Source organism: Cuculus canorus, chromosome 3, assembly GCF_017976375.1.
Source record: "Cuculus canorus isolate bCucCan1 chromosome 3, bCucCan1.pri, whole genome shotgun sequence".
Classification (NCBI taxonomy): Eukaryota; Metazoa; Chordata; class Aves; order Cuculiformes; family Cuculidae; genus Cuculus; species Cuculus canorus.
This window is the reverse complement of record NC_071403.1, coordinates 84,266,824-84,288,515: the sequence shown is the minus strand read 5'-3', so window position 1 is coordinate 84,288,515 and position 21,692 is coordinate 84,266,824. Positions and strand designations below refer to the sequence as shown.

At 39.2% G+C, this 21,692-nt stretch overlaps 1 protein-coding gene across 13 annotated transcripts in view; it reads left to right on the top strand.

Moving 5' to 3' along the window:
* Nucleotides 1-372: 372 nt before the first annotated feature.
* KIF16B (kinesin family member 16B) overlaps nucleotides 373-21,692 on the top strand; it is a 135,501-nt gene continuing 114,181 nt past the window's right edge. For 5 of the 13 annotated variants that reach the window (XR_008448939.1, XM_054061081.1, XM_054061083.1 and 2 more), the window contains exons 1-4: nucleotides 377-525; nucleotides 17,292-17,361; nucleotides 18,320-18,433; nucleotides 21,287-21,403. Coding sequence is in view for 12 of the 13 variants with exons in the window: in XM_054061081.1 (XP_053917056.1) it covers nucleotides 479-525; nucleotides 17,292-17,361; nucleotides 18,320-18,433; nucleotides 21,287-21,403 (348 nt within the window). In the remaining variant the exon portion in view is untranslated. Of the gene's footprint in view, nucleotides 526-4,676; nucleotides 4,744-15,470; nucleotides 15,600-16,065; nucleotides 16,224-17,291; nucleotides 17,362-18,319; nucleotides 18,434-21,286; nucleotides 21,404-21,692 lie in introns of those variants that run through there. The other 8 variants (XM_054061071.1, XM_054061073.1, XM_054061070.1 and 5 more) reach the window with 6 other exon arrangements.

Sequence of the window (21,692 nt, the reverse complement as noted above, 5' to 3'; positions counted from 1 at the left end):
GGACAGAGGGGCAGAATCACCTCCCTCGACCTGCTGGCCACGCTTCTTTGGATGCAGACCAGGACACAGTTAATGGGGAAGAAGATATTTATAGGATGTGTGTGTTTATTTATGTCTGTATATGCATCTACAACCCCCAAAATAGATATAAGTAAATAAATAAAAACTAGGTATATATGCACCTCTCTAGATCTATATCTTTATACAGCTCGGGGGACAGCACTGTGGGGACGCACCCACAGTACAAGATGCTGCCGCCGTACTCCTCCCCAAAGGCCCTTCGCATCCTTCTTCCTCCGCTCCCTCCTCCCCCGCCCGTCTGGGAGGAGCAACGCCTTGCGATGTTGTTTGTCCCCGCTCCGCCGCCGTCGCGGCCCGGGCGGGCGTTGCCATAGCGACGTGGCCTAGGCCGGGGGGCGGCGAGGGCCAGGCCGGGCGGGGCGAGGCCGGGCCAGCGGAGCGGTGGCGGGGATGAACCATGGCTTCGGTGAAGGTGGCCGTGCGAGTGCGGCCCATGAACCGCCGGTGAGTGCCCCAGGGGCGCTGTGGAGCCTGGCGGGCAGGTGCCCGAGCGCTTCCCCCCTGTGCTGGGGGGCGAGGGGGCTCTGCTGGAGGGCTCGGCCGGGCTGGCCTTAGGCGCGGGTTTGTCGGAGCCTTCTGTAGTGAGAGGTTGTGTCGGTGAGCGTGGGAGGCTGGAGAGGCAAGGGCCTGCCAGGAGTGCATGCCCGGGCTTCTACAATGTGAAATGCTGCTTCATTTTATCTAGCAGCTGCAAACCCTTCCACCTACCCGAAAGGGAGGGATTGTTCAGCTGTACTGGCAGCTTTAGTGGAGGAGCCCTCTTCATAAAGGTCATTAGCAGGCTTCTTAATAGCAAAATATTAGACACGCAGTCCACCCCTTTTACTGTATTGACAAGAGTTTTATCGCACATCCAGAGATGCGTCCGGGAAGTAAACCTTTTTTCTTTGTTGAAATAAATACATCATAGCATAATGGAGTTAATTTTTAATGATACCATTTAAGAATCATATGTAGAAAATGATCAGATTATACTGGCAGTGCACTTACTCCTCTTTTAGTTCTGAAATGATGTAGCCAGTTAAAAGTGCTTTAAAAGCATAATCAGCCGGTCAGGCTTCCACCCTTCATTTCACTTCAACTGAATCAGATATTTAAAAAACTCATTTGCCAAGTTCTGAAAGTGAGTTATCTGTTGTCATTTTCAGTGGGAGAAAAACAAACTGTGAAAATAAAGTTAATGAAGGTTTGGAGAATGTTACAGGTTGGTTTCAAGTAGTTTAGGCAGTTTGATGGAGCTGAGTAGTTGGGATTGAGCACCCACTCCCCTGAGTTTAACCATAAGATTCTTAACAATTTTTAAAATTATTCTATATGTACACTTCACTTTTCTTTAGAGAATCTCTGAGGACTGGCAGAATAGGTCTGAAGTATTGATAAGACTTGTTATTTGTAGTGTTTTGGTGGCATAGAGAAGTTTTGTTTGTGGGCCACAACGGTGATCTGCTAAGAGACAGAAGAGAGGGAAATGGAAAGCATATGGCAGAAAGGAAAAGGGCTGGAAATTGGTATAGGGAGTGGAAGCACCAACTCTTAAAATGTAAGCAGAAGTTTGCAAGTGTGGCAAAAGAATATTACAGACAATGACTCTGGACCTTGTGTTGAGAATGCACGTGGGATGATAGCTAGTGAGGCTAGATCAGAGCATACCTAGGAAATGATGAAAATTGTGATATGATGGAAAAGAAAGAGCCTAAGAGCAGGGCAGGCAGAGATCTGGTGTGATCAACATCATCTTTGACACAGTGTACAATGACAGAATAAACTTATTCTGAAGACTAGTAAAGGTCTGACTGTGGAAATAAGCAAACTGTGAAGATCCTTCCAGTTCAATTTGTTAAAACCTTGCTATTTATGGGATGGTGCTTGATGTTTATAAAACATTATCAGGAAGCTGAATTCAGTGTCATGGGATGTTGCTTCTAAGTCTCAATTTTTCAGAGGCATGGTTGGTGTTCCCTGTGGCACCCAGTACTGTAGCCTGGGAGCAGTGCTGGAATCAGTAAGATCGTAAGCCTTAAAGGATCCCATAACTTTTTCTATTGCAATACTGAAGGTATTGTGAGCCATAAGCCAGGAGCAGTTATTGTATTTTGCTTATATTGCTTTCCCCTATATGTGTCTTCTCTCAGCTGTGCTCCCTTGCCCTTTGCGGGTCCCTGCAGCGTTTAATGGAAGAAAGACCCTTCAGCCCGTTCAAAGGAATTTTCCAATCTGTTCTTCATTCTGTGGCACTTATTTTGAAACTCTTTAACATGATACTGTATAGAGTTAAATGTAATTTCATCTGTGTCTCTAAATGCGCTTTGGTTTGTTTGAAGCTTAATCATATAATGCAGCTTATTTCATGAGTCATTTTTAATTAGAGAAGACAGAATTAATGAATGGTTATTGGTAAGACTTCTGCATTATGGAGCAGTTGCACTGTGTGGTGTCATGCTAATTGTGTAATAAGTCATGAACATGGATCTTGGAATGAATCATGTGATAGAGAGGGGGTGATTGTGTAAGGATTACTTGCTGTTCCATTGCTTAGATGACAAACTTCCGTCTTTTTAAAATTTGTTTTTCCTTTCTTTTGCTGTGACTTAGCTTTAGTCTGAAAGGACTATTCTCTGACTTGACCTGGAAGGAATATGTTGGAAATATGTTAATTTCAGTGCTGTTGTCAAAGCCCTTGACTGTTCTTCTTAAAGTACTTAACATCCCAAATTGTGATACATAGAGGTTATACTAAAGGTTTTTGACTATATCTCTGAGTAATGTAATAAACATGACATGTAACGGCTTTACAGTTACTGCTTTGAAACAGTTGCGAGCATGATAGTAGAAAGTTCACTTGGCGAGTCTCCATCTGTCCTTTGATTTTCCTAAGTTGATAGCATATTGCAATGGCAGCCTTTCAGTCTCTGCTTATATTTTAATGTTTCTGTAGAGGGGCTAAAAAACTGCTAGTTGACAGAAGACTAGGTTTGCTTCATCAGATGGGAATCTGCAGGGAGGTGAGATTGGGTAGTTGATGTATTTTGCTCTGGCAAGTTAATGGTTTTGGTCACATTTATTTCTAAGGTTCACAGTCATTAGAACCATTCATTTATCATCTTATAATTCGAAGAACTAGACTGGAGAATCCCATACCTGGTCTCACAGAATGCTCTTTCTCATAAAGATTCTGTCATTCCTCAGAATGGCCATTTCCTGGGAAAAATAATGGGATTATAGAGACATGCATTTGACTTTGAGGCACTTTTCTGTTTGCTTACTGAACTGATGACTTTAGGTTACCGATTACTAGTCGCTGTCTTCTGCACACTGTGAGCTATTTGGAATCCTGTTAAGCCTAACCTAGTTCCGGCTCTCTGTTTTGTATTATGCATTGCATCTGCGCAGTTCAAATAAATGCATTGCTTTATTTTCACCTGTTCAGGGTCTTTTGAGACAAATGAGAGGGTTATCTTTTCTTAATCCATTTTATGTCATGTTTTCTCTGCACGAAAACTAGAATTCAGTTACTGTTCCAGAAAACCACTTTTTTACCTTTTTTGTCAGGTAAATACAACCATCTAAAGTATGCTAAAGAAGAAATGTTTTGATGTTTAATTATTTTTGAAGACGGTTTTGTTATCGATATCAAAATAGTTCTTTCAGATACTATCACTGATTCTTGTGCCACTCAATTTCTTACACTTGATAGCTCAGTTCTATTTGGCTTTTAATTCATGAAATAATAGAGCAAGACAAGCTTTTTCTGATTATAAAACTCTTTCATGTTTCTTGCATTCGCATGATTATTATATTTAGCTCTTTGAACAAATTAAATGAGGGTCATATGCTGCTCTTACATACAGAAGATGCAGCTGATGCTAGAATATGAGTTTGCACTGCAGTAAGCTGCACTTCCTTATGCTTATCCAGTGCTCTTGGTGTTTTTAAATGTTTATTTGAATGAGCTGTGTAGACCTTCCCTCTGTTCTTATTTCCAGTAGAATGAAATAGAATTCCAATTTGATTTAATTTTTACATAGTCAGTTTTTAACTCTGCATGCACATGCTCCTTAGATTTGTTATCCAAACAGATGTGACTAATGAGGGTGGCAGAAATGTGTCAGGGGCTGTAGTGCTCTGTTCATAGTCATTCACAATTACAACATGAAAATTAACAGCTTTTTCGTTTGATAGCGGGGAGGCAGAGGAAATACTTGTTTTTTTAAGGTTTTATTGTTTAGAGAGGGCTTTTTTGTCACTTAGATTTGTTTGGATTAAAAGCCATCTGATACTTTATTCCACAAACACATTGTGTACGATAAGGCTGTCTCACTTGTTTTTTTTCACTTTGTTACACCTCTCATTTATGCTTGCAAGTCTGAGTAACTCCTCTATGTGCAGAGCTGGAATCAGAGTATCTTGGCACATCAGGACCAGCATTATATTATCTTTAAAAATAACTTCTTGCACAATCCAGGCTTTAGTATCAACAGCAGAGTTTTCAACATCTCAAATTAATATAGCAGTGCAAAGGGCAGAGATATAAAATAAGCTGTTTCACTTTACAAGGAACATGTGACTGCAGTGTTTTTATAACAGCAAAAAGAGATAAACAAGTAAACAGTGAAGAGCCCCTGAAGTCTTAATTTCCATTCCGAATGTTTACTAGTGATTTGGGTATGTGCTTGCTGGGAGCATGAAAGTTATAATTAACTATCGATGTTTTTTAGAATTGAGAAGAGGAGCAGAAGAAATACATGGAGAATATATTTTAACATTTCCCATGCAGGGAAGAGGGGGATGGTTTCTCATGATGAATTGCTGTATCTAAAATTTAGGTTTCTGTGTGTATTTCTTTATTTTTGTGACTTTCTAAAGATAGAGTGTTTTGACAAAATGTGTATAACGTCAGTGTAAGAGAGGTAGAGTGAGAAAAGATAGACTGGTTATGAGCAAGGACACCCATAGTTAAATATATTTGGTTTCGAAGTGCATGGTGAAATTTTTGCTGCATTTGTTTCTGAGCACTTCTTGTTGATTGTTGCTCTTCAGAGGCATTCAGAGTGACAGCAGAAACATAACTGAGGGCTTAAATATGGCCAAGTATTGCAGTACTTTAACTTTCTGAACTACAATACCAATAAGGATAAACCACTTACCAGCAAGCAGCAAGCTGAGTTTGCTATTTCTTATTGTAACGCTTTGAACTTCCATTTTAATAATGATGCTTGTGATTTGATTTATAGTCATGTATAATTTCTCTACTATAAAAAGAGGCTGAGAGATCTGTAAGGATAGATGAGGCTCTGGTGCACCTGGAATGTGTTCCTCTCCCTTGCTTCTGCCTTTGTCTGTGGATGACTCTGAATCCAATAAAAATCTACTTTGCTGAGTTGTCAAGGTTAACTAGCTGTTCTGAATGTGACTTTTTCACCTTGCTATATTTTGTGTCCAAAACCTCGAACCCATTTAATGACTTCCAGCAGATTTTTCTCTTTGGAAAGGTGTTCAGAGTAGATACACTTCACTCCCTGGAAGTAAGCTGTGCATGTGTGTGTATATGTAAAGATCTTCATCAGCATGCTACTTCTGTTGTTAGCATTGGACCAGTACATAAAGGTATTGACTTTGATGTGAGTTCTTGGATCGTGTAAAGTTGATACTAGCAGAACGTGAAGTCTGAAGTTAAAAATGCTTTCAGTTTTGTAAGATTTATTAAGAAATGGTTTTATTTTCTATTTATTGTATCTCATCACTTCAAAAGACAACATCCACGGTCTTTCACTCATCCACTAGGCAGGTCACCTGGTCGCAGAAGGAGGTCGAGTTGGTCAAATAGGACTTTTTCTTCATGAACTCATGCTGGCTAGGTCTGATCCCCCATTGACCTGCACTTGCCCGGTGAACACACTGAAGATGAACCGCTCCACAGTCTTTCCTGGTACTGAGGTCAGGCTGATGGACTGGTAGTTCCCCAGATCCTATTTCTGGCCCCTCATGTAGACAGACATAACATTGGCAAGCCTCCCGTCGTTTGGGACCTCCCCTTTTAACCAGCACTGTTGGTAAATGACAGAGTGTGGCTTGGCAAGCTCCTCCACCAGCTTCCCCAGTACTCTTGGATGGATCCCATCCAGTCCCGTAGGCTTGTGAGTGTCCAGGTGGCATAGCAGGTTGCTGACTACTTTCTTCTAGATTATGGGGTATTTATCCTACTCTTCATCCCTGACTTCTGTCTCAGGGGGCTGAATACCCTGAGGGTAACAGTAGTGGTTTTGTTGACACTCCTCCTTACTTCACCAAGAATAGAGAACTCTGTAATTTCATGGTCACTAAGTCCAAGACGGCCTCTGACCACCACATCTCCCAGCAGTCCCTCTCTGTAAACAGCAGATCAAGTGAGGTGCCTTTCCTGGTAGGCTTACCAAATGTGTCAAAAAAGTCATCTTCTGTTCATTCCAGGAACCTTCTGGACTGTTTCCTTACTGCTGTATTGTGTTTCCAGCAGACATCTGGTAAATTGAAGTTGCCCACAAAAATAAAGGGTAGCGATTGTGAGACTTTTGCTAGCCACTTTCCGAATGCTTTGTCAACCTCTTCATCCTAGTCAGGTGCTCTATAACATACTCTCAGCTGGATATCTGTCTTGTTGGCATTTCTCTTCATCCTTACCCATAAACACTCGACCTTATCATCGCAATCATTGAGCTCTGTACAATAAAAAACTTCCCTAACATATGAAGCCACCATCCTTCCCTGCCTGTCCCTCTGAAGAGCTTGTAGCCATCCATTGTAGCGCTCCAGTCATAGCAGTTATCCCACCATTTTCTGTGATGGTGAATAAGTCCTAGCTATCCTGCTGCACAATGGCTTCCAGCTCCTCCTGTTTGTTGCCTGTGTTGTGTGCTTTGGTGTAGAGGCACTTGAGCTGGGCTATCAATTTTGCCCCCAGTATTGACATGACACCCCTAGGCTCATCTCTAGTAAGTCTAGTTCTATCCCCTTCCCGCTTCGAACCTAGGTTAAAGCCCTCTTGATGAGCCCTGCCAACTCACTACCGAGAATCCTTTTCCCCGTTTGAGACAGCTGAACTCCATCTGTCGCCAAGAGGCCCAGTGCTATGTGAACCTCTTCAAGATCAAAAGACCCCCAAATTCCACTGATGACACCAGCTTCTGGGCCATGTGTTTATCACGTGAGTTTCCCTGCTCCCTTCGGTATTCTTCGCTGCTACAGATGGGATTGAGGGAAACACTACAGGTTCTCAGGTAGGGTTAAGAGCAGTGGCCTTGGCAGCTCAGCACAAGTATTCAGTGCTTGCTCAGTTTTAAGAAAGGTGTAGAATCTGATCTGTATTTCTCTATAGATGAAATGAAATGATTAGTGTGTGGCCATGTGTTCCAGGTGTAGGACTGTCAGAGAGAGAAAAGGAGGGTGGGGTGGGACAGACAGGTGTGCCTTTTCCAGAGGGACTGGACTGTTGGTCCATGGTTTGATGGACTGGTGCTAGGGAGGGCTCTGCTTGTTACATGTGGTGAGGAGTTGTGTTCCTCGAGCATGGGTACCAACAGTAAGTTGTGACATAAACAATTGTAATTATGTAAAAGTGCTCTCAAAGATTATAAAAGAAGTCTCAGTGATGGTAGTTGATAGCTGTTGTTACTGCTGTAGTTGTGGAATAAAGATGCAATTGAGCTAGCAGTGTTTGCTAGCAAGCATAGGTACTATGTATTGTGAGGTTCCTGTAAATGGTGTCTGCATGGATCATATATTTGAGAAAGGGATGTAGTAAGCAGTGTTCTAAGGCTGTAACCAGACCATTTAAAAGTTGAGGAAAGGCTAGAGAACTTGCTGCTGAAGCAAGTGAAGTAGAAGCAACAGGTTGCTCACAACAGAGCGTTGGCTCAAACTTGTAAGGACTCGGAAAGAAAAAGAATAGAGAAGAGCCTAGAGGGCTTACAGAAAAATCTTGTTTGTCAGTGGCAAGAGTCACTAAGAAGTGACGGAAGTCTTACAATCAATATAGTAGCACAGGAGATGGCTGTTTTTTAAGGTGGTTTTTTTTTTTTTTTTGGTTTAAGGGTAATAAGTAGTAGATAAATAGTTGGGGCTGGGTTATGTAGGAAGGGAAGATGTTATGCATCAGTTTAAGGAGAACTTCGCAAACAAAGCAGAGCAGTTATTCTGAAGAGTTTAATTTGCAAATGATCTAGCCATGTGTTTCGTAAGGGGTGCTAAAATGCAGTGGTGGACAGCTGTGTTAAGGAGTGGAGTCTCATAATGAGAGTATGGCCTTTGCTAAAATGAGAAGCCAACACCAAGGATGCCACAGGTCAGGATATTCTAGAAAAGCTTGTTGGACTCTCCTTAGGCTTTTTCACAACAGCAAATGTCAGCTACACTGAAGCAATCTGAAACTTAGGGATGTGAACAACAGAGAATGCCAGCACTCTCTGGTGGTTTGTTTCTCTAGAGTTTCTCACCAGTGCTAAAGTACATGGCTTTTGAACATCAGCAGGTTGTTTTCCTCTTCTTTCCATGTTCTTTTCCCCTGTGGTTAATCTTTGAATTTTTTCTTCTTAGAAGTGATGAATTTGAACTTAGGAGTGTGCTACAATCACAGTGAAGTTCTTGCTCGCAAATATATTGCAGAGCCAAACACTGAAACTGTGGTTGGTGCATCCCCCAGCAAGTCCCTGGGTCAATATCTCGTCAAGCCTTGTTTCTGGAACCTCATTATCTGAATTATGTTGGAAAAGATCAGCAAAAATGATGGGAATCATCGATTCAAAAAATATTGAGCTAAATATGTACTCTGTATGTTATAACAACTGGCACAGATTAGGAGATGCAAATCTAGAAATATTTGCAGGGCTTAAATGTTGAAAAGAGGAATTAAATATTTAGCTATGGCTCCTTCATAATACCTTGGGAGAAACGCAATGAAGCTAATAATGGATCAGCTTAAAGAGTATCTAAGGAATTACAGCTAATGAGAGAGTGCAGGCTGTGGAAGAGTTTCCCCGAGGGGAATGAAAGCCCAGACAGTTGGGAAGAGCTAATTCCTTTGAAGGAAGTCATTACAGGAAATGATCTTCGTTAAATGGGAAGGTGAGACTAGACCTGTGTGACTTTTAAGTAGCTTCTGTGCTTGCTTTTCTACCTCTGACCTCCTCTGTAGTGGTTTTTGCACAGCTTTATACACAGGAGAGAGAATAAATCAGTTATGCACTCTTTAAAATGGGATCTTGCTGTTTTCGTGTATCAAGCAAGATGTATCATGGAGGGAGAATCCGAAGTGCAGAGCTTTATCCTTGCATTAGCGAGCAGCAAAACTGGAGCAGACTAGACCACTGTGGCTCTAAGTATTTTCAGCAAAACACTGGATTCCCAATAACTGAAGAATTGATGGCTGAGGCTGGCAGTTAATCTTGCATAAGCCATCACAGATCAGGAAGACCACATATAGCCTCTGTTTACATGTGCTTATTTTTCTGTCTTTTTTAGTGCTTTAATGCAAATGCCTCAAAAGTTTTCCAAGACTGTAGGATTTGTCACAATTGCTACCTTGTTTCAGCTGTCTCCCTCCCTAGCATTGAAGAACAAAGACCTTCCAGTGCAAGCTGGGCCAGAGCACAGTAGTGGTGTGGGCACATATGGGGCAACATAATTAAACTGGCCTCGTTTGCAATTTCTAATCACCAAAACTTTACGATCTTATGCATTTTAAACTTAAAAAAACTAGTTTTAGAGTAGTGTTTCCTAATTTGTTTCCTAATTTGTTTATTTCGGTATTATCAAACACATTACCAAGTTAGTTACATGTGTTATGTTGCTAAAATGATGAGCAATAAAATACTTTCAAACTCTGCTTTTTGTTGAGACCTCCCTGAGACCAGGAGGGAAAAAGGTACTGAGTCTCTGTATTGTAGCTTTCCTGATGAAAGGAAGCAAGAGAAAGGAGTTCTATTGGGTTCTAAGGCTTTGTTTATTTGAAAGTTAGACCAGTTTTGAGATAAATGGGATTAGCACTCAGCTGTTTTAACCTAACTGAGCTCTTGGACTTGAAGATTCTCAGAAGTCTGAGTATCTGAAAGGCAGGTATTGTTGGTAAGAACTGCTGACTGAATTGAAGAGCAGAGTCCTCTATTTTTCAGTAGCTATGAATACAAAGCCAGGGTTATTTATTCAGAGAAAGTTTATCAGAGTTATCTAACAGAAAGAAGGTGTATATGTCACTCAGTATCTTAATGCCTGATGGGCTGAAGTTCTTATTGTTGAAGACTCAGACACTTCAAATATTTGCTTTATGAAGACTGTTCTCCAAATAGTTTATAAGTACAAAGCAACAGTGAAATACAGAACCTGGAGTACACATATCAATTTTATGTATGCTGGCATATTTGAAAGGTATTTGTAGTTATATAGCTGAAGTAATTTGTTGAAAGATTGTTTGTATGTGTCTCTGAGGGAAAAAAATGACAGAACAGCCTTTTGGATTACTTGAGGGGCTAATAGATCGCTGAGGTCATGCACAATTTTTTTTTTTTTGGAATTTCTGATTTGAGGACCTTCTGCCCCAAAAGACAAGGGCACTGCAGGAAAACTGTGATTTCTTTGAATTGTGCATTGCTCTACACAAGAGGTTAAGTCAATATTGGTTTTTTGACTTGTGATAGCAGGAGTAGTAGAACAAATCAGAAGAAACGTCATTAAAAGCAAAATATCACATGGACTAAAGTCGAAGAGTTCTAGAGAAACTTCATGATTTTATAGCAGTTAAAACAAAATTCCAGGATATTCTTCAAATCAACTTGGCTATGTCCGAAGGTATATTTTTTTTGTCGCTTCTTCCAAAATTGGGCATTTGCGAGATTGTGGTAAAGGTGGTCATCAGAAGTTTGTCAGAGCGGTTTTGTGCATGGATATCTTGAAATTTGGCTCTGCGGGACTAATTCTTATTGGTAAGACCATTACTGACCGTGATCTGGCATTCCATCTACACAGGCAAAGCAGAGAAGTTGGTGTTGGGGTAGTCTACTGATGGAAGTTTAAATATTATTCAGGTTATTATGTGACTGCTGACTGTGGCATATGTGGATACAGTAACTTTTTTTTTTTTTTTAAAGCTAGCTCTGTTGCTGGTGATTTACAAGTTTGCTCATATGGCTACCCACTAGACTTGCTACAAGTTTTTTGGAGGTGGTGTCTGCCTATAATGCTGTTAAAACCATAAATTTTAAAAGTAGGTCAAGTACTTGATTTAATGTACTGACCAGTCTGTATGTGTTACCATAAGCATACATAGTTTCCTTAAAAAAGCTAGATATCATTTGACAGAAGACAGCACAAGGACACTTGTATGCACATTTTCCAGGAGAGCCTTACTGCTGTGGATTAAACTCCTGCTTTTCAGTATTGTTGGCAAAACTTATTCATGTGGCTAAAGGTCATTAATCTAGGTTGTCCTTCATGCAAGAACTGATGTGTATGTATTAGTTTATAAACTTAATGAATATTTCTGTTTCATGAGATGTACAAGTTTTCCCGTTTCTGCATTCTTTGTCACTGGATTTATTCTGTTTTTAGCTGCTCTGTGAAGAAAGTTCTGGGACTAGCAAAACTATTGATTTAACTATGATTTAACTATTTGCAAAGTTTGCCAATGCTGCTTATAAAACCAGTATCACAAAAGGGAATGTTGACATCGTTGTAAGTCTGCACTAGCTAATTATTAAGGTTATGTTGATCACAGAAAACCTTATGCCCACACAAGAAAGGTTTGTGACAAAACTCTCTTTCAAAGTACCAAGTATGTGCACAGTTTCTTTCTCTTCCTGAGACACAATCGAAATCGTATCCACAGAAGGCTTTTCTTTTAACTTCAGTCCCCAGGATTTTCTTCTGCTGTTTTCTTGTCTGTCTTCTTGAAGTGACACTTAAGAGATGGTGTAGCCTGTCTGTCAGCCAGTCTGGTCCCATCTAGCAGCTTTTGAGTCTGTTGGCTGATGTCAGCCAGATTTGACAGACTGGGAGACGATAGAGGAAGATGTGTTGTTCAGAGACAAGAGGAGGCTGTAAAAAGTCTGCAGAGCTCTCCCGAATGAGTGGGATACTGCAGCCCTCACGAGCTATTGGAGCATCCACCTAGGAATTTTCTCTCAAACCCAGTCTGAAGGACATCTGATTGCAGTTGTGCTGCCTAATGTGCAATACATAGTTGTTAACTTTTAGACTATATTAGTGTAAATACAGCTTCAGTTGTTTAGTCATGGGCTTGTAGCCATACAGCATAGGGTCACTTTAAGCTCAGAATATCCTGGGCTATTGCCTTGCTATGGATACAGCTGGGATTTTTATAGAATGTAATTGTATAGTACTGGTAGCTGGAACCACAGTGCTTTCCCAAAATTTTGTGATTAAATCAGATTGCCTGACTTGTTCTGATTTTCAGGTGTCGGCCAACATTATATTGAAACTACGTGCTATTGATTTTTTCTGGAAAAAAGTACTTTTACTTATAGCATCATGAAGATGTTTTATGTACAGACCACCAGATTTGTTTTTAACTGCACCTAGATATGGAATTGCATTTTTCAAAAAATGTATTTTCTGCAAAATGGTTTGATAAGCATTGAAGAACTTGAAAAAGAAACCCATAAAACCAAACAAAAACCTGTGGACAGGAAAGAGAAATTGTGTGATATTTCAGATTGCTCCAACTTTGCTTTTTCTGTAGTTACAGAAAGGAACAAAGAATTTCTTAGGTAGGAGAGTTTGACTTTTTAGAGCATACAGTTGTATTGAAAGTTCCTCTTTTAAGAGTTACTCAAAGGAAAGTGCTCTTGATCTGTGTAATTCAATGGGACATCAGGGCAAATGTACTGCTAATGTGTTACCAAGCTACAAGAAAAAGCCAAGTTCTTTCTGTGACACACTTTGTGCTTGTTTTTCAGTTAAATCTACCTTGAATTCTCCTGGTCATTAAGCAACCCTCATGCTTTCACTTTGTGACCCCAGAAATACACCTCGGTATTGTGATACACAGTGATAAAATAGGAAATCCATAACATTGTGCCTAAAATGTGAATATAAGAGGCAGCAGGCACTTTGCTGAAAAGAAAAGCTGTTGAGCATGGTTGAGTTGCTTTTACAAGTGCTCAGACTATGGTTTTCAGTAGTTGAAAACCAAAATCACACTTCTATGCTTCAGTGTACTCCTTTTCCAATAGATGTTCCATTAGATGTCTGCAATTAAGTAAATTTGCAAGAGTATATTTTATAGACTGTCTTTCCATTTTGACACAGAGATGCTCTGTGGAGGGTTGAGGTAGTGCCTCTGTCCTTGTCTCTGCAGCCTTGAAGGTTTGCTGAAGTGGTCTTTTGAAATACTTTTTTTGGAAAAGTGATTGTACTTTCTGTCTTGTCCTTTGTTTTCCCAAACTCCAAGATGAAACACATCTTGTTCTTTCCATTCTCCTTTTTGGAGTTGTTTGACAGGTGTTTTGGTATTAACAAATGATTCTCATAGTATTAATTTAATGGAAAACATAATATCATGATTTTCTAATGAGATAAGCTATAATAAATGTTCTAGTGTCGGAATAATACAGACAGCATTAATTAAAAAGACACTACTTAAATAACTGAGCCTTTCATTGAAGGACCTTAGAGGAAGTAACTTAAAGCTGAACTTGGAAAAAGATCAAACACGCTTTGTGTCTCTAATGGGAGTTTTTCTAAAGCTTCCATTGTTGATTTATATTTGAGGTAACAGTGCTTTTCCATGCTCTTCTGTCTTTTCCTTGTGGAAGAATCTTCAGGAAGTCTTGCGAAGGACTGGGTAGGTGACATAATGAACAGGGGTCATTGAAAGTTGCCTTGAAATATGGAGATAGTGCTAACTTTTGGCTATGTGCAGTGTGATTTCAACTAGATGCCCTTGGAGGTGCAAAAACTGCTTTGGTCTTTGCCACCAGAAAACAAGCAGGGATGTAAGAGAAGGAGAGCAGGAAACTTGACATAGAGATATTTTGGAGCTTCTTCCATGAAGCTCTGTGTTTTGATACGGCTGCTGAATCATCTTCAGTTTGGGGCAGTTCTTCATAACCCACGTGCCTGTTTTGATGAAGGGAGAGTATTAAAATTTTGCCCAAGTAGCCATTTATCAAGTTATCCATTACAAGACAAGTATAGTAGTTCTTGTAATTGTGTGCTGGTGCTAATATTGATATTATTTATATTAAAATGAAGTGCCAGTGTTATTTGAAGTAGTAGTTCTGATTTTTTTTTTTTTTTCCCTCTCCTTTCCCATCTCCTATTTGCCATCAATTGCTAGATGACTGGCTGGGTTTAGCAGTTGTAGAGTGATAATAACAGCACCGGGCTGATGTATTTCCTGGCGTCTGTGCCAAGAAACTTTGTAGTTTGGTTGGGGTCTGTGGGATCATGGGCTCTAAGTTTCCATCCCTTGTTGATCCTGGAATTAGATGCGATATATGAAACAGCAGTGAGAACAGCCTGGAGGCTGCCCCTGATCACTGCTGTGTGAGCAGATTGGGCTTGAGGGGAAGCAAGCTTTCTTAAATCATCAAAGTCATAATTTGATGAGCTGGTTTAATTGAGAACTGGTTTTAGCAGCTGGCCTCTACTTTGCTTTATAATGAAGAGGATGGAGTTTGAGGAAGCAGCATCTTTGGGTAGTAGCTGAGGCTTGTCTCTGGGCTGAGATGGGGCTGGTGGATCCTGGAAGAAGCAGCTGGTTGCAGTGGGGTTCTCCTAGCCCTGGAGGTTCTCTGAAGGGTACTCAACACTGCAATACAACTGTTTACAGCCTGAACCTTTAATTAAGGTGGAACTTGCAAGCAAAACTTTTTGAAAGGGACTCAGCCTCTGCTGAACACTATTAAATGAGTGCCTGGAAATGACTTGCATCATGCAAGTAATTGTTTTTCATAGGATCCTCTCAAACTGTTTTATGAGTACAATAAATTGTTCTCGGCTGTCTCATATTAAAATGAAGCTTAAACTTTTGATTCACATTAATTCTTCACGCTTCTGTCAGGCTGGCTTATTGATTCTGATCTTTATATTCTTGTTTCAGGCTGTCCTCTCCCCTACAAAAAATGCAAAATTCTATTTTTGATTTTTTTTTAATTGGCTAGTACTTTACAAGCTTTTTTTTTCTAATTTTGAAATACTTATTCTTTAATAATGTTTAGTAATATTATTAGTGTTATCACGAAAATTAATGACTGTAGGCTTCTTAGAATTTAGTATAGTTCATATATAGGTATTAGACTTTAAACATTTTGGATCAGATTTGTATTTTCCAGATTCTGTAACGTGGAGAGCTGGCTAAATCTGGGGAAGAAAGCACAAACATCTTTTATTATTTATTCTCGTATACTTCAAGCATGAAGAAATCCAGGCAAAAAAGCAATAATTCTGGCCCAAACTTCTTCCTACCTAGATTCTTTCCAAACTTCTAAGAGGAAGGAGGTTACAGATGATATTTGAAACAAATTTTCATGGTAAGATAGACTATTTAATTGGGCCACATTAATTAGTACATCTTCACTGAGCAAATAGTTACAGACAGGTAGAGACTGTTCAAGAAGCAGACTGAGTTGTAGCCATGCACAGACAGTGTTACTGCCATGTAAACATCTCTATCCTACTAAAAAATATCACTAGAAGCTTTATCCTGTTTGTTCCTCATAGCTGTATTTTAGTATTTCAGTCTCTTTAAGTGTAGACCTAGTAAAAGCTACTAACAATGGCATGGAAATGACTAAAAGTTTTCTCTTAAGGCATGCCTCTAACATTTTTCAATGTTAGATCTAAATTCAGTTGTATAATGAATGCTGTAATTATTACAATTATATGTTTTATTAGCTTAGAAAATAACTTAATGTGTTGATATTTAAATAAGCACTTTTATTTGCCTAATCTTTATTCATTAATGTAGATTTTAAAATGGGTTTTTCGTTTCTTAAGAATATCTGCTGGGAAACTGAATGTGAATAGAGGGTAGCTGCAGTGTCACCTGAGGAATGGAGAGCTGGGTGATCCAGTGCAGTACAAGGAATTAAAAATCGTAACACTAAAAAAAATCCTAGAACACTAAAATCCTGAACACAGATGTGCTTTTTCTGGTGAGAAGTTTCTCCTTTTCATGTTATTCAGATATCCAGTAATAGTTGATATACCATGCAATATAGTAAAGCAGCACTGTATTGCTTTAAAGCCCTTCGCTTTCCTTTGCAGCAGTCGGTCACACCAGTTTGTCAGGTGACTTGGTGGATGGGTTTGGAACAGGTGTGTCTGTTAGCATTCAGGGAGTGAGATTTTGTTTGGTGTATAAAGCAGTCTTCTGCCTCCTTTTTTCATGTACTTATTTTTAATAATGCAGGAGTTGTTATGCTCAAGGTTGTCATTTAAAAGCAGCCTGTATTGTTCTTCTGACTAACTGTAATGAAATCCCATCTCTGGCAAGCGGGTTGATACATGCTAGTTTTAGACAGACACTAAGCTAGCAATTTTTTATGATAGTTTTGAAAACAGGTAGAAACAATGAATATGAAATAGGTGTGAGTGCAGGAAAAACACTGCTGCAGAACGAGGCTTCTTTTCTTCCTGGAATCATGCTGTGGGAAGAAACAAACCTGTGTAGCAGTGTGTTGTTAGCAGAGCCTCTTCCCTGCACTGCCATGGTGCATCTTGGCTCAAAAAATATGTTTGGTACCTCATATCTAAGGGAGTTTTGAAATACTGGGATTTTGTGGTTTAAATATTTAGACCCTGTTACCTAGGTGATATGGGCAAATGGGAACTACTACTACCATGTTGGAAAGAGGCAGGGGCTTATCTTGTAACATTCTGTTTTGAGGTTCCTTAGAGCTACATAATTGACTTCACTGGGCTTTGGATCAGAGTACTTCTAATTAACAATAAACCACTTAATTGACTTGCAAAGTCGAAATTTTGAAGGAGGTTTCCCTAAGCTGCTGCTCTGTTTCTAGATGAAGGGATTTGGAGGCAAACCCAAGTACTTAAAGTATATCCCATAACAATAAATAAACATTGATCACAATAGTTAAAAAATTAAATAAAAAATACCTCACTTGACAATTGGCCTTGGAAAGCAACCTGTTGAGTGGAAATATGACTGGATGATTGTGGTAAGTTTTATTTAACATACTCCTGTCTCATTTTATTTTCAGGGAGAAAGACCTCAATGCAAAGTTTATTATTTCAATGGAAAAAAATAAAACAACAATCATGAACTTAAAGGTGAGTAAATACAATTTTAAAAAGGAAGTCTTAACTGACTAGTTGCCAAAATGTGACTGGACAAAACAGTGATGCTCACTGCACTGTGAAGAACAGCGCTTGGTTTTTAAAATACAGTGTTTAAGTAATCCTTTGGGGAAATAGGTTAAACTGTTAACTTGCTGCACTGCTTTTTTTCTGAAAACCACTCTATAGGCTGTATCTCATAGGTTTTTCTAAGGTTTGTCACTCCGGTCTTTACTTAGCTGGCAGATGAAAGACAACAGTAGAGGAGAGGTATGTGCCTGGTAGCTATTAAACCTTTGTTTCATGTCTAGAAGTCTTCCGGAATTCCAGTGAAAATGAACTAAACCTAAAGTAACAATCGCTTGCTGTGGTATTTTAATGGTATATTTTAACATTTCTCACAGCAAATAGGTTTTGCAAGATAGTTTCGAATGACAAATATATGAAAAGGAACTGCAGTGAGTAGTTTGCTTAGACTGATTTAGATAGCAGTGAATATTGCTGAAGTATAGTGCTATCTGTCATGTCTTGAGCGTGATGATGGCCCTAAGCGGTATGTAACACCATTTTAATTATGACTCCACACTGAAATGCGGTTAACAGTGCAAAGATCTTTATGGCTCCTATTAATTATATGTGTAGGATGATGCCTTATTATAATCTGAATTTCATATATGGGACTGATTTAACTGAACATAAGTTCAGCACAAAAATGTGCTGTGGTGGTAGGAGCAGTAAGCTAAAATCTAAATAAATTCCTTCTGTGCTGTCTTGTAATGTGACTGTCCTTCTTGCTGAAGGATATATCTGTTGCTAATTTTTTCACTGTTGGAATAATGGGATAACCTGTCATTATAAATTTCTCAATGTAAATAGCCTTATGCTAAATTTGCATTCTGATTACTTGTTGTAAAATGCTCTTTTTTTTTTTTTTTTTTTTTTTTTAAAATAGGTACCAGAGGGTGGTACTGGAGAAACAGGACAAGAAAGAACTAAGACATTTACCTATGATTTTTCCTGTTTCTCAGCAGACAGTAGAAGTCCCAACTTTGTTTCTCAAGAAATGGTAGGATTTCTGAATGTTAATAATTGATTTTTTTTTCCCTTTCCCTTTTCTTTGGCTTGAAAGCATTCTTTGAAACTTCTTTCTGTTGAAAGTACTTCTTGTGTAATTTAGAAATTCCCTAGGTACCGGAGCATTTGGACTTGGTTTAGTTTTCTTCTTTTTCATCTTGTCTAACATTGTTAAGTGCTGTGTCTTCTAATACAGCAGGCTAAATGCCTTCTTTCTATTTCTTTTGTCTGATTTGTCTTGAGGTCAAGTTAGAAAACTTCTGTAAGCGCTGAATTTGTTTTTGAAAAGCTTTCTTTAAAAACAAAGTCACTTTTGAGAAACAAGCATATTTCTTTAATTCTCTTAGACAGAAACATCCCTCTTATCTGCTTGAAGTGTTTTTTTTTTTCCAAAAGTCTTGGTAGACATTGAAGAAGATTCTTCTTTCTCCTCCCTTGAGTATTCAGCTAAGGAAAGGACAGAACTGTCTCTCTTTCTGCACACTTGGAACAGAAAATCAAACGTGAAGCTCTAGGCGTTGTTTAGGTGGACAGATGGACCCTCCCTGACCTTGCAGTTCATGTGAACATTGAAACTTTTTGCTATTTCACATTCCCAAATAAATGTATTAAGTGAAATTCAGAGCAGGTCAGGTTGAGGCAAGATCAGTATAACTCACCCATGTCAGGAGCTTATAGAAAAAAAGATAAAAGTACCCATGTAGGGATCTCTGCAGCAGCCTTCAGCAATGATTTTTTTTTTTTTCCTTAAAGTTGTGAGCTTTATGGTTCATAGTAACAGGATGCTAACAATAAATCCTAAACATGGCTTAGATGTCAGTGTTCAATATTCTGCCATTGTCCAACAACCCCAGACTGCCTCCTTCATCCTTAGGGCAAGAATGCTAACTTCTCTTGCTCAGCCATGAAAAATATTGTTGTCCCTGTGTCAAGTGTTGTTTTAATTACTGTGTGCAGCATATTGAAAACAAAAGGAGTTTTCAAACTATGGAAGTGGAATTTCTAAATAAATGCTGCACAGACTGTTGTTTTGCTTGTGTTATTCATTTCATATTTAATTGGAAGACTTTGTAGTTAAGCTTTTATCAAGTTGCTGCAGAATTTCCAGTTTACTGCATCGGTGGCATAGAAGAAGGTTGTCTTTCGTTCATGTTCATCTTGCCATGGAATAAAATTGATCTTGATTGTTGGTAATGTGGTTGCCTAGTGTGCTTTGTGTTCATGATTGTTATATTTTTCCATTTGAAAGGCAGAAAAATAATAAATAAAGTTTGTCTAATACTACATATCCATTAATATGTCTTGTAGTTGCAAAATATGCTTTAGTATTCAAAAATTAGACTGATAGAGGCAACTAACCATCAAGCTACATGGTTCCTATTCCTGGAAGAGAAACAAATAGAATTCTTAAATTTACTGCCCTTTTGTGACAAACCAGTGTCCCAGCTGTTTGGTGCTGACAGAGTCCCATCCTAACAATGTCTTTTCTTCTAAGCTGTGTGTTAAGCCTCTGCGTTCACGCTAACACAGACTGTAGCTGTCCTATATACTACCTCAAAACACTTTACAAGGTGTACACAAATTTTTAAAAGGGAAAATGCAGTCAAAACAGTCGTGTACGAAGACTTGGTCCAGGTGGTGAGGTAAAAACTTGCACCTACAGAAGGGGAAAAGAGGGGAAAAAATAAAGGAGCGGTTACTCAAGAGAAAAATTTCAACTGAGATAGTACTTTTCAAATGACAAGTGAAAGGGAAATTGTGCTTTGGCTGATCTTTATACTCTTCCTCCTTGAGAAGTGTAACTGATTACAGCATTGTAACTCCTTTGCTCAAGGGAAGGTCAAGTTAAATATTCCAAAGGCATGCTTGCAACTGAGTGTTAATGATTAAAGCAATTAGCCAACGCTCCTTCGGGGGAGGAGTAGCATGATTATACTGTGCATGTGCCATTCACTATTAGTAATGACTTGTACACCTTGGTTAATTTAAACCCCATATACTGTGGACTAGTAGCCAAATTATGTGAAGCATCTATGGGATTTTTGAAAAGGATGTCTAGATTGGGAGATCCAGATTAATATTTTCATTGAGAGAAATGCTGCACCAGGTGGCACTCTCTGCCCAGGGTGGGGGCAAACAGGAGTGTAAATGGAAATAAGGAGACATGATAATGAAAGATCAGGAATCTGGGAGGGAAACTAGAGCGAGTATTGCAGAGGAAGGCGGTGAAGGCATCTGGTGGGAACTGAAGGTGTTAGGTAGGAACAGGCTCCCATCTTAAGAGACCTGGAGGAGAGATTGTTACCAGTTTGTAAATATTGAAGGCAAAAGGGCAGGGGCTAGCTGATGAAAAAGGGACATGTACCATATGGAAAACATGTTTCCATGCTTGCCAGCCTAAAAACTACTGGTATGTAAAAGCCAGTTAGGGAGGAAATGCAGACAAAAATAACGGGCTGAAAAAAGGACTCGATATTTGCAGAACATGGAGAGCTAGCACGGATAAAAAAGTTGAGTAGATACTAACAATAAGGAAAAGTGGATGAAGTATCTGAGATTGCTGAAAAAAGAGGAGCTGTAGAAAGAAGGTAGCATTTTTTTAGGCCTACATGCGAAGTAGTTCTTAGATGGAAAAGCAGTAGAAATTTTTTCTGTTGCAGTGCTGTAAACTAAATATGGTGGTAAAATCTTGTATTTTATTGAAGTACTAATTTCTCGTCCTATAGTATCTATCGTGGCTCATGCTAATGGCTTATGTTGTGGTAGTTTAATATTTGCCATGCTGGACTGATGACAACTTTTATCCTTAAGCTTCTGTTGTCTTAAAGAGCTTATTTTTTTTTAGGTTTTCAAAAGTCTTGGTACAGATGTGCTTAAATCTGCTTTTGAAGGTTATAATGCTTGTGTTTTTGCATATGGACAGACTGGATCTGGGAAGTCCTACACCATGATGGGAAATGTGGTAAGTTGTATTTTCATACAATCATAGAATACCAGGTTGGAAGGACATCAAGGATCACCTGGTCCAGCTTAGCCTTTCTTGGAGGAGGCTGTGGGAACCATATGTAAAGCCTTGGTGCAGGTAGAAAAATCTCTGCTGCTCACCCCACATCAACTGTGAGCAGGTGTTTTTTTAATTCTGTAGCAATGCATTGAAATTATGCTGTTGCAAGAGCATGTTTTTATGGAGTTGTTATTACCGATCCTGTCCCTATGCTACTGACTCTCCGTGTGTCATACCTTCTAGTGCT